Raw genomic sequence first — 16,418 nt, 5'->3', positions numbered from 1 at the left:
CCCTCCCCTCCCCCACCCCAACCCCACCCACCTTAGGCTGAACGACCAGGTAATTCATCCTCCTCCTGATCCTGGGAGCGCGGGCGTGGGCGGGCAAGAGAAGAACCACGTGGGCGGCCCTGGTCCTTCCCTCCTGCTCCTCCGCCCTCGCCAGGTCCTCCATCACGGCGGCCGCGCCCTCCACGCCCTCCTGCGGTGGATGCGGATTAGTGACTTCACGGGAGGTGGATCATGACGTCAGAGAGGGTAGCTATGACGTCATGAACCCTCCTGCGGTGGATGGGGATTAGTGACGTCACGAGGGGTGGATCATGACGTCGGAGAGGATATGACGTCATGAAAGATAATGATATCACAGGGGATAATTGATGACGTCACACAAGACGTTTATGATGTCTATTAGGAAGTCTGGTGACATCACAGAAGTATTCAAGTTCTTTTGTAAATAATAAAAGTTTTTAGGGAAATAAGAGGCGTCTTTAAGAACATTGTAAAATGAACCGATAATATAATGAAAGTTACTGATGACTTCACATGAAAAATCGAATGACATCACAGAGAAAAAACATCTTCGCCAAATACACATATGACATCACAGGGTAAGGGTGACAGACTGATATATGACGTCACAGGGGACTCTGTTTAAATAGCCACACGGAAGATCGATGACGTCACGAGAGAGATATAAAAACGCAATTCGTGGATCCTGTGTCGGCGTTAACGAGCGCTGTGACGTCACGAGAGCGGAGTCGAGTTGCCTGCTGTCACGTTGTCTTTCATTTTTTATTCACTTCCTTCTTCCTCTTCCTTCTTCCTCTTAGTATTGCTGGCATTATTATTGTTTTTTTTTCTTATGATTCTTTTCATTTCTTTTTCGTCTTCTATGTTTTACTCTTCTTCTTCATCAGTTTCTTCTTTTCTTCTTTCTCTTTTTGTTTTTCTCCATTTTTTCTCTATTTTTCTCTTCTTCTTCATCCTCCTCTCCTTCTTCTTCCTCTTCTTCCTCCTCCTCTTCCCCCCTCTTCCTCTTCTTCCTCCTTTTCCTCTTCTTCTTCCTCCTCTTCCTCTTCTTCTTTCCTCTTCCTCTTCTCCCTCCTCCTCTTTCTCTTCTTCTTCTACAAAAAGAAACAGACATACAGACAGAAAGAAAATAGAGAGAGTTGTGATAGAGATAGAGGAGAGAGAAGAAGAAATAACTGAAAAAAGTGAGAGAAACAGAGGAGACAGAATAGAGTGAGAAAGATTGCTAGAGAGAAAAACGATATGTAGAGAAAGAGATCGATTGAGAGACAAAGGGCAGAAGAGAGAAAAATATGCATGGATTAATGAAGAGAGAGGGAGAGAGAGAGAGAGAGAGAGAAAGAGAGAGAGAGAGAGAGAGAGAGAGAGAGAGAGAGAGAGAGAGAGAGAGAGAGAGAGAGAGAGAGAGAGAGAGAGAGAGAGAGAGAGAAACAGAGATAGAGACAGAGAGAGACAGAGGCAGAGACAAAGAGAAAGAGAGAAAGACAAAGAGAGAGAGAGAGAGAGAGAAGAAGAGAGAGAGAGAGACAGAAAGACAAAAAGAGAGAGAGAGAAATAGAAAATGAGATGAAAAGAGAGAGAGATTTCCTATTGTTTTCCAATGTTCCTCTTCCCACTCCTTTATTATTTATCATTCTCGGTATTTTAGGCAGTTTCCATTACTTACCATCTATGCAACAGATTGTTATTCATTCATTCCAATTTGAAAATTAAAAGTCATTATTCACGTAACACACAGATAATCAAATATAATAATGATGAAAAAAATATTAACAATGACACTTAATGATTGATTATAATAATTCGTTAAAACAATCACAGATTAATTCCTTATAAAAATCATAGGTAGTTTATACATACGGTGAGAATAACACGGTGTCAACAACGGCCCGATTTCCCGCGCTCATTCCCACGGTGAAAATAATCGAACGACGCATTCGAAACTCAACGAAAGTCCGATGAGGAACACAAACAAAACTTTGCAAAGAATGATGATTAAAGATAAATACAGATTTTCGTTGCTGTTGTTGTTTCTGAATAGTTATTGTTGCGGTGGACTTGAAATTAGGAGAGAATATGGAGGAGGGAGGGAGGGAGGGGTGGGAAGGTGAGGTTTGAGGGGGAAGGGGGAAGGAGAGGAAGAGTGAGAGTGAGAGTGTGTGTGTTTGTGTGTGTAAACACACGCACACACAAATATACACATAAAGAAAGATGGAGAAAGAGAGAGAGAGAAAACGAGCGAGGCGTAAAAAGGGAGAGAGAGAAAGAGAAGTAGGGAGAGACAGAGAGAGAAGCAAAAAAGAGAGACAGAGAGAGAAAAACAAAACAGAGGGACAGGGACAGAAGAAAACAAAAAGAGACAGACCAACAGACAGACAAAGAGACAGACCAACAGAAAAAAAAATATACAATGCGGATAGATAGATAGAGAGAGAGAGAGAAACACGAGAGAATTCCCCACCCCCACCCCCACCCCACCCCCTCCCTCTGTCATCGACTCCTCACTTCTCCCTCTCTTTTCTCCTTCCTTCCTTTCTATCGCCTGTCTCTCTCCCTCTCTCTATCTCCTCTCCCCAACCCTCTCAGTTACCGCAGCCAATATACCTTCAAGAACGGCGATGTATATACAACAGCTAATCCACACAAGGAGGGTGAGAGGCGGCCTGGAAATACATTAATATACTTATCGACTTTCTACACTCTACACAAACCGTATCTATTCATGTAGAAAGAGTATGAAGAGTGAAGAGAGAGATATGCATTTAACCGGTTTCGATTACATCTTCGTTAGAAATACTTGGCTTTTTATATATTATCTTTCTTTTTTTTCTTTTTCTGCTTTTTTTGTATTTTGTTGTTCTTTTGCTTTCCTATGTCTATTCTTTTCGATCTTCTTCAGCTACTTTTTCTGTGGTATCTATCTATGATTCTCTTAGTTTCTCTCTCTCTCTCTCTCTCTCTCTCTCTCTCTCTCTCTCTCTCTCTCTCTCTCTCTCTCTCTCTCTCTCTCTCTCTCTCTCTCTCTCTCTCTCTCTCTCTCTCTCTCTCTCTCTCTTTCTCTCTCTCTCTCTCTCCACATTGTCTTATGTATATATTGTATATTTGTGTGTATGTGTGTGAGTGTGTGTTTGCATTCATGTATGTACGTTTGTATGCATGTATGTATATGGATTTATACATGCATATATTTATATATTTATAACTATGTGTGTGTTTCTGTACATATAAATATTTATCATATTTGTCTATTTCCTTTTTCATATGCTTTTTTACAATCCAGTATTCTCATATTCTAATTTTTCCTTAAAAGATCTTGACGTCCAACAGTTACAAGATAAAAAACAAAAAACAAATAGATAGATAAATAAAAAATGTTTAGTATATCATAACAAAATCAAAACAGCACTAAAGGCATGATATAACAAATGAACGCCAGCATGACCACAGTTACTCTATATGCATAACTCTACGGCCCAGACCCCGCGTTTCACTTACACATCCCTGGCTGCCTTGAGGACGAGAGCACAAACAAGAGGTGGAGAGACAGAGAGATGGACGGGGAAAGACAGTGATAGACAGTGAGAAAAGCAGATAGACATAGAGAATAAGAGACAGAGAGAGATAGAGAGAGAGAGAGAGAGAGAGAGAGAGAGAGAGAGAGAGAGAGAGAAACAGACAGAAACACGGAGAGACAGGGAGGAAGAGAGAAAAACAGACACAGACACACTCACACACACACGCATTTAGAAAGAGGCAAATAATCAGAGACAGACAGTCAGAGAAAATGAGAGAGAGGGGGAGGGAAGGAGAGGGCTGGAAAAAGAGAGAGATTTAGAACAGAAGAAAAAAAATATATGTTTTTTCGCCTGCAGAACCTATATATAAAACCCACCCCCTTCCTCCTTTCATCCCCCCCCCCCAGGCATTGAAAAGCGAAGGTAAAAACACCCATAGAGATAGCCGGAGAGAATGAGACATCTCAAGTGAAAAAAGAAAAAATTCTCACTTATAAAAAAACTTTTTCCTTCGATTGCTGAAAATCTAAGAAAGAGAGGGAGAGAGAGAGAGGGGGGGAGAGGGAGAGAGAGAGATAGAGAGAGAGAGAGAGAGAGAGAGAGAGAGAGAGAGAGAGAGAGTGGGAGGGAGGTAGGGACAGATAGAGAGAGAGAGTGAGAGAGAGTGAGAGAGAGATCAATGTCACTTCACACAGAATCTATTTAAAAAGGATGTTTTTTTCCCTTACAAAACTTATGCATAAATACCCCCCTTCCTTTTCTTTCCTGTCCCCTTCACCTGTTGAAAAATTCGGAGACAAAAACACCTTCTACGATTCATACAAATTTATGCAAATGAGACTACTTCTCCTCAAGGATCTCTCCCAAATAATATTGTGTCGAAAGCCATGATTTATGTGTAGGGGGAAACAGCACCTTCTGCGTCCATAGCCACGCCCCCTCTTCTCACTTTCTTTGTTTCTCTTTCTCTTTGTTTTTCTTGTTTTGTGTGAGGATTTTCAGCGATGATTTTTGTTTTGTTTGTTTGTTTTTGTACTGGACCAACGACTGGAATATTGTTATGATCATCAGCGTTTATGTTATTATTATATATGTATTTGACGTTTGGATTATCTCTGTTGTCGGTGTTATTACTGCTGTTGTTTCTGTTGTTTTCGTGGTCATCGGGATTCTATGGTCAAGATCCAGTCGCAGAAATCGTCATTTTGCATCATAACAATCTTCTAAAAATAATAATAATAAATAAATAAATAAATGAATAAATAAAAAGGCGTGATCTTTGTATTGGAAAACTCGTTGGCATTCCCTGGCGCTGTTAGGGACTAGAGTGCCAGGTAATTTACATTATATAGAGTTCAGAGAATGAGCAGAAGAAGAAGAAAAAGAAGAGGGAGAGAGAGAGAGAGAGACAAAGAGAGAGAGAGAGAGAGGGGGAGGGAGGGAGGGAGGGCAGGAGGGAGAAGGAGGGGGGAGGGTGGAAGAGAGGGAGCGGGAGAGAAGAAAAAAAGAGAAAAAGAAGGGAAAAAAGATAAATAAAGACTATCTGCTACCTTGACATCTCTTTCTCTTTTGTGTCTTCCAACTGCTGTCCACGTTTTCCTCTTGTGATCGGCAGATAGACAAAGATAAAGACAAAAAAAACGACAATAAAATGTCCTCCCTGTAGTTTTCTTCTTTTTGTGTAACATAAAGTATGAATGTGCGTCATCTTAGTTTTGGATCTGGGTGTGTTAGACCAACAAGTATTTTGTGTGTGTGTGTGTGTGTGTGTGTGTGTGTGTGTGTGTGTGTGTGTGTGTGTGTGTGTGTGTGTGTGTGTGTGTGTGTGTGTGTGTGTGTGTGTGTGTGTGTGTGTGTGTGTGTGTGTGTGTGTGTATGTGTGTGTGTACAAACTAAAAATACCAAAGAAAGGATAAGAATCTTGAACTCTTGCAAATCGACACATACCTTTTGAAATAGAAAATATATCTATATCAGAAAAAAGTCTGAAATCCTTTGAACACCAACTTACATCTAATAGGATATAAGGACACTCACCACATTCCTCACACTTCCTCATAAATCAGATAAGATTCAGTACAGTGAATTACTCACAAAACGTAAATAGAATTAACTCACCTGGCTTACGGGAAGGAAAACGAGAGAATGGTAATAGCTGGTGAGGTCGAGGGCCGTCGTACAGGTGGTGGGCAGGTGGTGGAGGTAAAGGACGCGAGCCAGCTGTGTGCATTTGTCTGAAAGGGTTGTAGGTTGCGTTAATTGACGAGGGAGGATAGGTAGATATATAGGGATAAAGGGAGGGGGGAAAGGGAAGGTGGGAAGGAAGGAGGGAGGGCGAGTAGAAAGGGAGGTGGGGAAGGAAAGGGAGGGATTGAGAGAGGAAGAAGAGAGGTGGAAGGAGGGAAGGAAGGAGGGAGGGTGAGAAGAAAGGGGATGGGGGTATTGAAAGGGAGTGGAAGGAGAGAGGAAGAAGATGGGTAAGAAGGGGGGGGGGAGGGAAGGTGGGAAAGGAGGGAATGAAGGATGAGAGGAAAGGGCAGGAAAGATGGGGATAAGGAGGGGGGAGGAGGGAGAGAGAGAGGAAGAGAGGGGAGAATGGGGGGAGGAAGGATGGGAAGAGGGAGGGAGATGAAGAGGGCGAGAGAAGGATGGAGGTAAGAAAGAGAGGGAAGGAGAAAGGGGAGATGAAGGCTGATGAAAAATAGGAAGGAAGGAGGAAGGGAAGAAAATATGTGAGAGAAAGAGGGAAGAAGGGGGAGATGAAGAGATGAAGAGGAGAGAGATAACGAATAAGAGAGAAAGACAAAGTAAAACTGAATGAAAGAGAGACAGAAAAACAGAGAGGAAAAGAAAGAGAACAAAGAATGAATGAGAAAGAAAAGTCATAACAAACCACCCCTGCACATGAGACGAGACACCGCCCCCAACACCCATACACCAAAATGTCAACAAAGCCAACAATACCACCAAACATCAACCGAAAATAGCCCAAAATGACACCAACCTCCACCTCTCATCCTCCCTCAGCCACTCATCTTTAAGCATTATCTTCCCCCCAAACAAATCCTGAGCGAAGCCTAATCACACGCACACAAAGACAAAAAAAAAAAAAAGACGACGATAAATCAATGTCAACAAGAACGAAACACGAAGGGGAAGTTGTCGAAAAGTTGTGGATAATTAAGGATTTTTATGATATTGCGAAAGATAATGAAAATCTTCGGCGTGCTCGCGCTCTCTCTCTATCTCTATTTATCTGTCTATCTGTCTTTATCTTTATCTGTTTTTATCTCTCTCTCTCTCTCTCTCTCCCTCTCTCTCTCTCTCTTCTCTCTCTTTTCTCTCTCTTTTCTCTCTCTCTCTCTCCCTCTTTCCCTAACCTCCCTCTCTCCCTCCCACCTCTCTCTCCCTCTCTCCCTCTCTCTCCTCTCTCCCTCCCTCTCTCCCTCTCCCTCTCCTCCCTCTCTCCCTCCCTCCCTCTTCTCTCTCTCCCTCCCTCTCCCTCCTCCTCCCTCTTCCCTCCCTCCCTTTCTCCCTCTCTCCCTCTCTCCCTCCCTCCCTCCTTCTCTCTCCTCCTCCTCTCCCTCCCTCCCTCTCTCCCTCCTCTCCTCCTCTCTCCCTCTCTCCCTCCCTCCTCCCTCTCCCCCCTTTTCCTCTCTCCCTCCCCTTTCTCCCTCCCTCCCTTTCTCCCTCCCTCCCTCTCTCCCTCCCTCCCTCCCTCTCAGTCCCAAGTATTCAATCCCAAAGATGATTTATTAGACCAGATTATCGTGTGTAATAAAAGAGATGTTCGAGATAATGATAAGGAGTTTGGTAAAGGGTTGTGAAGGCAGGGAATGCACAGGAATGCATGCAACCCCGGCTGAGGTCCGAGTGAATAAGTGAGTGCATGTCCGTGTGAGTATTTACGCATGTACGCATATGAAGACATGCGTACACACCCCCACGGACGGATAGTAAGCCTATGAGCATACACACGCACACGAACACAATACAAATACACATATACATACATAAATACACAACACAAACACACACATACAAACACAACACAAACACACACATACAAACACAACTCAAACACACTCACATACAAACACAACACACACATACATACACAAACAAACTGGAACAAACTTACACACGCAGACCAAACTCACGCAATACAAACATGTGTATTACTCCCCTAAGAAAGAACAAAAAAAAAAAAAAAAAAAAGTAATCTTGCTTTCCTCGCTCTCACTCTCTCGATCTATCTATCTATCTATCTATCTATCTGCCTCTCGCTTATCCTCCCTCTCTCTCTCTCTCTATCTATCTATCTATCTATCTATCTATCTATCTATCTATCTATCTGCCTCTCGATTATTCTCTCTATCTATCTGCCTCTCTCTCTCTCTCTCTCTCTCTCTCTCTCTCTCTCTCTCTCTCTCTCTCTCTCTCTCTCTCTTTTGTCTATCCGATAATTCCATTCAGTCAACCGAAACAAGTCCCTCGAGAAATTAAGATCGTAACTTGCTTTTGTTTGCGATGAAAGCAAGACAAACATCTGAAAATATATGTTTAGCTTGTGAGGTCCGTGTGCTGCTTATGTTATTATTTGGAATAATTCAATTGTTGTGAATGTTATTGTTATCTGTTCCAATGTGTCTGTGTGTAGAGTGTGTGTGTGTGTGTGTGTATGTGTGCGTATTTGTGTGTGTGTGTGTGTGCGCGTGTGTGTGTGCGTGTGTGTGTGTGCGTGTGTGTGTGTGTGTGTGTGTGTGTGTGTGTGTGTGTGCGCGTGTGTGTGTGCGTGTGTGTGTGTGCGTGTGTGTGTGTGTGTGTGTGTGTGTGTGCTCTTATTACAGTACGCTGTAAACCCAAGTACTCTCTCTTCTTCTTCTTCTTCTTCTTTCTACCTTCCTTCCTTCCTTCCTCTCTCTCACCCTATCCGCACCTTTTGGTATACCCCATGTATGCAGATTTAATGTGTTTTAATTAATGATTTTCTAAGCCTCGCCGCCTATCAGATGAATGAGTATTAGATCCCATAATGATACCTGGTTCAATTAAGGTTTTCAATACCTTCAGTGTTTCTCTGCGGTTTTAGAACACCGTATAGTCGTGCTATATTCTCGCTGTGACTGTGTTTTGTTGTGAATGTAAGCATTTTGTGTGTTTGTGTTTGGGGAATGGGTGTTAGGGTGGCTGTAGGGTACGTTGCGTGTTTGTTTGTTGGTATATACATGTATATATATACATATATACATATACATATATCATAACACATACATACGTACACACACACAATCTCACCACCAGCACACTGCACAGACCCGAACACAGACACACATGCAATCCTTTAGTATTCGTTAAAATTTACATCCTCGTTACTCCCTCCTGTGAGGTCCTAAGTGCATAATTGTCTAAGTGTTTTAGAAAGGAAATGATTCACATTATTCATAAAATCGATGCCAATTTTCGTGTAGAAAGATGGTGCCTGTAATTTGTATTGTTCATTTCTTCTTCTTTTCCTTTCTTTCTTTTCGTTTTGCTTCTTTCGCAATGTTATTTTGTTTTCTTGATTTTTTGTTTCTGTGACAGATTTTCTTTTTTTTTATCTTTGTTTATCTATTCGTGTTTTTTTATAATTATTTTTTTCTCTTTTCTTTCTATTTGTATATGACTTTTCCCTTTATTTCGTCGGTTGGATAACTTTATTAATTTTTTTTATTACCTCCTTCAATATCATCACTATGATTTCCATCGTCATAATTCTTTCTTGTTTCGTTTTTTTTTTTTTAGTTCTCTTATTTTTTGTTATTTTCGTTTTCTTTTTCTTTCTTGTTCTTCTTCTTGTTACTCCTCCTTCTCCCCGTTCTCCTGTATCTTTTGCTTCGTTTTTTTCCCTCTATCCATATTCTTCTCTTTCTTTTCCTTCCCCTTCTTATCATTATCATTCTTTTTCTTCTTCCTTTCTTCCTCTTCCTCCTCCTCCATCTCCTCCTTCCCCTCCTCCTCCTCCTCCTCCTTTTCCTCCTCCCTCCCTCCCCCTCCTCCCTCCTCCTCCTCTCCCTCCCTCCCCTCCTCCTCCTCCTCCTCTCCCTCTTCCTCCCCCTCCTCCTCCTCAAAGATAAAAAAAAACTGTCACTGGAACAAAAAAATCAAGAAAACAAAACAACATTGCGAAAGAAACAAAACGAAAAGAAAGAAAGGAAGAGAAGAAGAAATGAACAATACAAATTACAGGCACCATCTTTCTACACGAAAATTGGCATCGATTTTATGAATAATGTGAATCATTTCCTTTCTAAAACACTTAGACAATTATGCACTTAGGACCTCACAGGAGGGAGTAACGAGGATGTAAATTTTAACGAATACTAAACGATTGCATGTGTGTCTGTGTTCGGGTCTGTGCAGTGTGCTGGTGGTGAGATTGTGTGTGTGTATGTATGTATGTGTTATGATATATGTATGTGTATATATGTATATATATACATGTATATACCAACAAACAAACACGTACCCTACAGCCACCCTAACACCCATTCCCCCTCCTCCTCCTCCTCCTCTCCCTCTTCCTCCCCCTCCTCCTCCTCCTTCCTTCCTGCTTCCCCCATGTCATTCACTATTGCATCATTCTCTTTACTATTACTCCGGCATTGATGTTGCGCCAAGTATCCCCGGGAATGATGAAGATAATGTTTCTCCCTCTCTCCTCTCCCTCTCTCTCTCTCTCTCTCTCTCTCTCTCTTCTCTCTCTCTCTCTCTCTCTCCCTCTCTCTCTCTCTCTCTCTCTCTCTCTCTCTCTCTCTCTCTTATTGATAATACAGTGATAATAATATTAATGAAGATAATGATAATAATAACAATGATGTTTTTTTTCTATCCCTTTCTTCCTAACTACTGTTGATAATAATTCATAACAAATTAATATCATGATAAATAATCCCTCATAACAGGTAGTTTAATTGTGGCTTTTCTACATTTGTTTCTTTCTTTCTCTTCTTCATAATTCTATTATGAACAAATCGCTTCGCTAAACATTCACGGAGGTAATATTACAAGAATGAAAAAAATATGCAAATACGATGCACAACATTTAGCTGCTATTTTTATCTGGAATTTCTTCAATAGCTGAACCATTCTAAGTTGAACGTAAAAGAATCAAAATTTCATGCTTCATTCATCCATATTTTCATTTTTATTCATTATCAATACCATTCTTTTTATCAGTCTATTTCTTGCTGTTTCTCACTACCTATTATACTGAAATTTAGTGAGTCATTCTTATCTAAGAAATGCAGTATAATTCTATCAATTTCGTTTATGATTAACGCCTTTTTCCAGTCATATTCTGTGATTGTTATAAACCCATTTAGAAATGTGATCATGCTTAAAAAACAAAATACCTCTTTTTAGATTTAAGAAATACAGTGTAACTATATCAATTTCATTTATGATTAACGCCTTTTCCAATCATATTCTGTGATTGTTATAAACCCATTTAGAAGTTTGATCATGCTTAAAACAACCAAATATCTCTTTTTAGATTTAAGTATATACGCGTCGTTACGAGAGCTTGTGAATTTGCAACACATCCATACATACATACATACATACATGCACTTCGACGGAAGCACAGAACACTCGGCCCCAATTGCTTGCTTTGTACCAAGAAGACAAAAGGATCCGTGACGTCACACCTCCCTGCAGTCAATTCCCTTAGTGATAATGGGACAATGCATTAGTTTTATTGCGTCAAGGTGAGAGAAGCGAGGTCACATTAGGGCGAGAGAGTTCAGGGTACTTGACCAATGCTGGGGGAGAAAGAGAGAGTGAAAGAAAGGGATAAAAGAGAGATGGGAGATGTAATGGACTAGAAAAAGAGGAAGAGAGAGATGATGTATTTTGACTAAGCGAACGGACAGGGAAAGAGGGAGAAACGAAGAGAGTGATTTACAGCGAGGAGAAAAAAATGGGAAAAGAGAGGGGACGAGATGAAAAAGGAAGATAAAGAAAAGGGAGGAGGAGAGAAAGGGGAATAAGAAAGGGAAGGGGAGAGAAAGAGGGATAAGGAGAAGCGCAATGAGACCAAAATGAGCTGGGCAGACAATTGGAAAATGGGCAAAATGTCAGAGAAAAGGGGATTATGTGTGTGGGTGTACATACATATACATACATACATATATATATACATATATATATATATATATATATATATATATATATATATATATATATATATATATATATATATATATATATATATATATATATATATATATATATATATATATATATATATATATATATATATATATATATATATATATATATACATATACATGTGTGTGTGTGTGTGTGTGTGTGTGTGTGTGTGTGTGTATGTGCGTGCGTGTGTGCGTGCGTGCGTGCGTGTGTGTGTGTGTTTGTACAGGCGACTTATTAAAAAGAGAGATTTAAAGGAATTACCGACATACTGCGGCTGCGTCACCAGCAGGAGCCGAGACACCCGCAGGTAGAGCGCGACCTCCCGCAGAAGCCCCGTCAGGATGTCCTCCGTCAGCACCAGGTCGCCGGACGTCGCTTCGGGAGGGGGTTCGGGGGGGGCGGGGGCGGCGACGAAGGGGGGCGTCGAGGAGGAGGTCGCCAGGTCCCGGATGTCTCTCGGGACGCGGGGACTCTCCTCTCGCCGTGACGTCATCGGCTCAGCTGACGTCTTCGGTCGCCATGACGTCATCGGATTTCTTGACGTCATCGGATTTCTTGACGTCACCGGATTTCTTGACGTCACCGGATTTCTTGACGTCATCGGTTTTCTTGACGTCATCGGATTTCTTGACGTCGTCGGATTTCTTGACGTCATCGGATTTCTTGACGTCACCGGATTTCTTGACGTCATCGGATTTCTCGACGTCATCGGATTTCTTGACGTCATCGGATTTCTTGACGTCATCGGATTTCTCGACGTCATCGGATTTCTTGACGTCATCGGATTTCTTGACGTCATCGGATTTCTCGACGTCATCGGATTTCTTGACGTCATCGGATTTTTTGACTTCACCGGATTTCTTGACGTCATCGGATTTCTTGACGTCATCGGATTTCTCGACGTCATCGGATTTCTTGACGTCATCGGATTTTTTGACTTCACCGGATTTCTTGACGTCATCGGATTTCTTGACGTCATCGGATTTCTTGACGTCACCGGATTTCTTGACGTCATCGGATTTCTTGACGTCATCGGATTTCTTGACGTCATCGGATTTTTTGACTTCACCGGATTTCTTGACGTCATCGGATTTCTTGACGTCATCGGATTTCTTGACGTCATCGGATTTCTTGACGTCATCGGATTTCTTGACGTCATCGGATTTCTTGACGTCACCGGTTTTCTTGACGTCACCGGATTTCTTGACGTCATCGGATTTCTTGACGTCATCGGATTTCTTGACGTCATCGGATTTCTTGACGTCACCGGATTTCTTGACGTCATCGGATTTCTTGACGTCATCGGATTTCTTGACGTCATCGGATTTCTTGACGTCATCGGATTTCTTGACGTCACCGGATTTCTTGACGTCATCGGATCTCTTGACGTCACCGGATTTCTTGACGTCATCGGATTTCTTGACGTCATCGGATTTCTTGACGTCATCGGATTTCTTGACGTCATCGGATTTCTTGACGTCATCGGATTTCTTGACGTCATCGGATTTCTTGACGTCATCGGATTTCTTGACGTCATCGGATTTCTTGACGTCATCGGATTTCTTGACGTCATCGGATTTCTTGACGTCATCGGATTTCTTGACGTCATCGGATTTCTTGACGTCACCGGATTTCTTGACGTCACCGGATTTCTTGACGTCATCGGATTTCTTGACGTCACCGGATTTCTTGACGTCATCGGAAACGAACCTCGAGTCGAAGCCGAAGTCGGAACAGGAAACGAACCTCGAGTCGAAGCCGAAGTCGGAACAGGAAACGAACCTCGAGACGAAGCCGAAGTCGGAACAGGAAACGAACCTCGAGACGAAGCCGAAGTCGGAACAGGAAACGAACCTCGAGTCGAAGCCGAAGTCGGAACAGGAAGCGAACCTCGAGACGAAGCCGAAGTCGGAACAGGAAACGAACCTCGAGACGAAGCCGAAGTCGGAACAGGAAGCGAACCTCGAGACGAAGCCGAAGTCGGAACAGGAAACGAACCTCGAGACGAAGCCGAAGTCGGAACAGGAAACGAACCTCGAGTCGACGCCGAAATCGGAACAGGAAGCGAACCTCGAGACGAAGCCGAAGTCGGAACAGGAAACGAACCTCGAGACGAAGCCGAAGTCGGAACAGGAAGCGAACCTCGAGACGAAGCCGAAGTCGGAACAGGAAACGAACCTCGAGACGAAGCCGAAGTCGGAACAGGAAGCGAACCTCGAGACGAAGCCGAAGTCGGAACAGGTAACGAACCTCGAGACGAAGCTTCGAAGCCAGGAGTCCAGAGCGCGAAAGAGACAATGAGAAGAAAGAGAGAAGAAAAGGAGACAAGGAGAGAAGAAAACATGTTTCCGATCCTCATTCGCTTCCTGGTTTGTTTTTCTACGTCTTGTTCCTTCCAGTTTCTTTCTTTCCTTTCGCTTTTATTCCTTCCTCCCCTTTCGTGTTCTTCCTTATTTCTGTCTCCTTTATAGGCTTTTCTTTTCTATCTCTATTCCTCCAAAATATCTTTACAGAATCCTCACAAAATACTCTTAAGTCCTCACTAAGTCCTCATAAAAATAATCCTCACAAATCCTTACTAAATCTTTAAAATATCTTCACAAAATCCTCAAAGTATCACAATATCCTCGCAAAATACTCACAAAATACTCAAAATATCCTCACAAAATCCTCACAAAATATCCTCACAAATCCTCGAAATATCCTCACAAAATCCTCAAAAAATATCCTCACAAAACCTTCAAACCATCCTCACAATATCCTCATAAATCCTCACAAAATCCTCACAAAATATCCTCACAAAACCTTCAAACCATCCTCACAAATCCTCATAAATCCTCACAATATCCTCACAAATCCTCACAAAATATCCTCACAAAACCTTCAAACCATCCTCACAAATCCTCACAATATCACGAAATCCTCAAAAAATATCCTCACAAATCCTCGAAATATCCTCACAATATTCTCACGAAATCCTCACAAAATCCTCAAAAAAATATCCTCATAATATCCTCACAATATCCTCACAAAATCCTCACAAAATCCTCACAATATCCTCACGAAATCCTCACAAAATCCTCAAAAAATATCCTCACAATATCCTCAAAATATATCCTCGCAGGACCTCTCTCTCTCTCCAACGTCAAGCACCGAATCCCCCCCACACGCGACCTCGACCAACCTCAAGAAAAAAGGTCCCCCTCGAGGAGCACCTCACCTCGCCCTCAACCTTCGCCTGTCACCGGAGAAGGACTGACCCTCGACCCTCGCCGAGTCTGCTCGCTCTCGACCGGGCGGGGAAGGGGGGCGGGGGGGGGGAAAGGACGGGGGGCGGGGGGAGAGGCATGGGGGGGGTACGCGATTGGCCCGTAATGAATAATTTTGCATTTTATTTTTTATTTTTCTTTCTTTCTTTCTTTTTTCTTTCTTTCTTTCTTTCTTTCTTTCTTTCTTTCTTTCTTTCTTTCTTTCTTTCTTTCTTTCTTTCTTTCTTTCTTTCTTTCTTGGTTCTCTCTCTATATTTTGTTATGTTGTTGTTGTTTTTTATTATTGTTTATTGTCATTGTTACTAATATTATAAATGTTATTATTATTGCCATCATTATAATCATCAGTGTTTATTTTTCTATTGTGATCATCAGTATCATTATTTTCATGATCATTATCGGAATTAATATAATCATTTTATCATAAGCATCACCATATTCATCACCATTACTATCGTAATTATTGTCATGTTCATTATCATTTTACAAATTATCATCGTTTATCATCATTATCATTATTATACTACCATCATCATTACCATTAAAACTATTATCATCATCATTCTCACCATCTTTTCCATTAAAACTATAATCATCATCATCATCATCATTACTATCATCACCATCATCACCATCATCATCATCATTACTATCATCACCATCATCATCATCATTACTATCATCACCATCATCATCATCATTACTATCATCACCATCATCATCATCATTATTATCATCACCATTCTTACCACAACTACCTATTCACCGCCGCCATAGCTACCATTATCACCATTATCAGTTCTTTGGTTTGTTCGTCAAGTGGCACCCATTCTATAAAGGATAATGACAAAAGGGGATATAGACATGACACGCAATTAAGGGTTTCGCCGTCAAGTCATGTCATATGTTTTTGACATGACAAAAGAGTTGTTGTTTTTGTCTCATTTGCTTTTGTTTTTGTTTTGTTTCAGATCGTTAATTCTCACTAGGCTTTGTCTGGTTATCTTATTTCTGTCTTACTTGTTTGTGTCTCTTTTTCTATTGTTGTTGCTTTCCGTGTTTTGTTTTGTGTTTGTGTGTGTATGATTTTGAGGGGAGGTCTTTTTCGTTTGCTTTCTCTCTCTCTCTCTCTCTCTCTCTCTCTTGTTGTATATATATATATACATATATATATATATATATATATATATATATATATATATATATATATATATATATATATATATGTATATATATATATATATATATATATATATGTATATCTATATATCTATATATATATATACATATGTATGTATATATGTATTTATGTATATATGTATATATATATATATATATATATATATATATATATATATATATATATGTGTGTGTGTGTGTGTGTGTGTGTGTGTGTGTGTGTGTGTGTGTGTGT

The 16,418-nt window shown here is 41.1% G+C and overlaps 1 protein-coding gene across 1 annotated transcript in view; it reads right to left on the bottom strand.

Moving 5' to 3' along the window:
- Nucleotides 1-12,232: 12,232 nt before the first annotated feature.
- LOC138864833 (uro-adherence factor A-like) overlaps nucleotides 12,233-16,418 on the bottom strand; it is a 33,514-nt gene continuing 29,328 nt past the window's right edge. Inside the window, exons 3-5 of the mRNA XM_070133442.1 lie at nucleotides 14,482-14,540; nucleotides 14,315-14,319; nucleotides 12,233-13,997 (exon numbers count right to left, since the gene is read on the bottom strand). Of these exons, the coding sequence (XP_069989543.1) occupies nucleotides 12,233-13,997; nucleotides 14,315-14,319; nucleotides 14,482-14,540 (1,829 nt within the window). The remainder of the gene's footprint in view (nucleotides 13,998-14,314; nucleotides 14,320-14,481; nucleotides 14,541-16,418) is intronic.

This window comes from Penaeus vannamei, chromosome 18 (assembly GCF_042767895.1).
Source record: "Penaeus vannamei isolate JL-2024 chromosome 18, ASM4276789v1, whole genome shotgun sequence".
In the NCBI taxonomy this organism is placed as follows: domain Eukaryota; kingdom Metazoa; phylum Arthropoda; class Malacostraca; order Decapoda; family Penaeidae; genus Penaeus; species Penaeus vannamei.
Note: the sequence above shows the minus strand (reverse complement) of the source record. Positions and strands in the feature narration are given on the sequence as shown.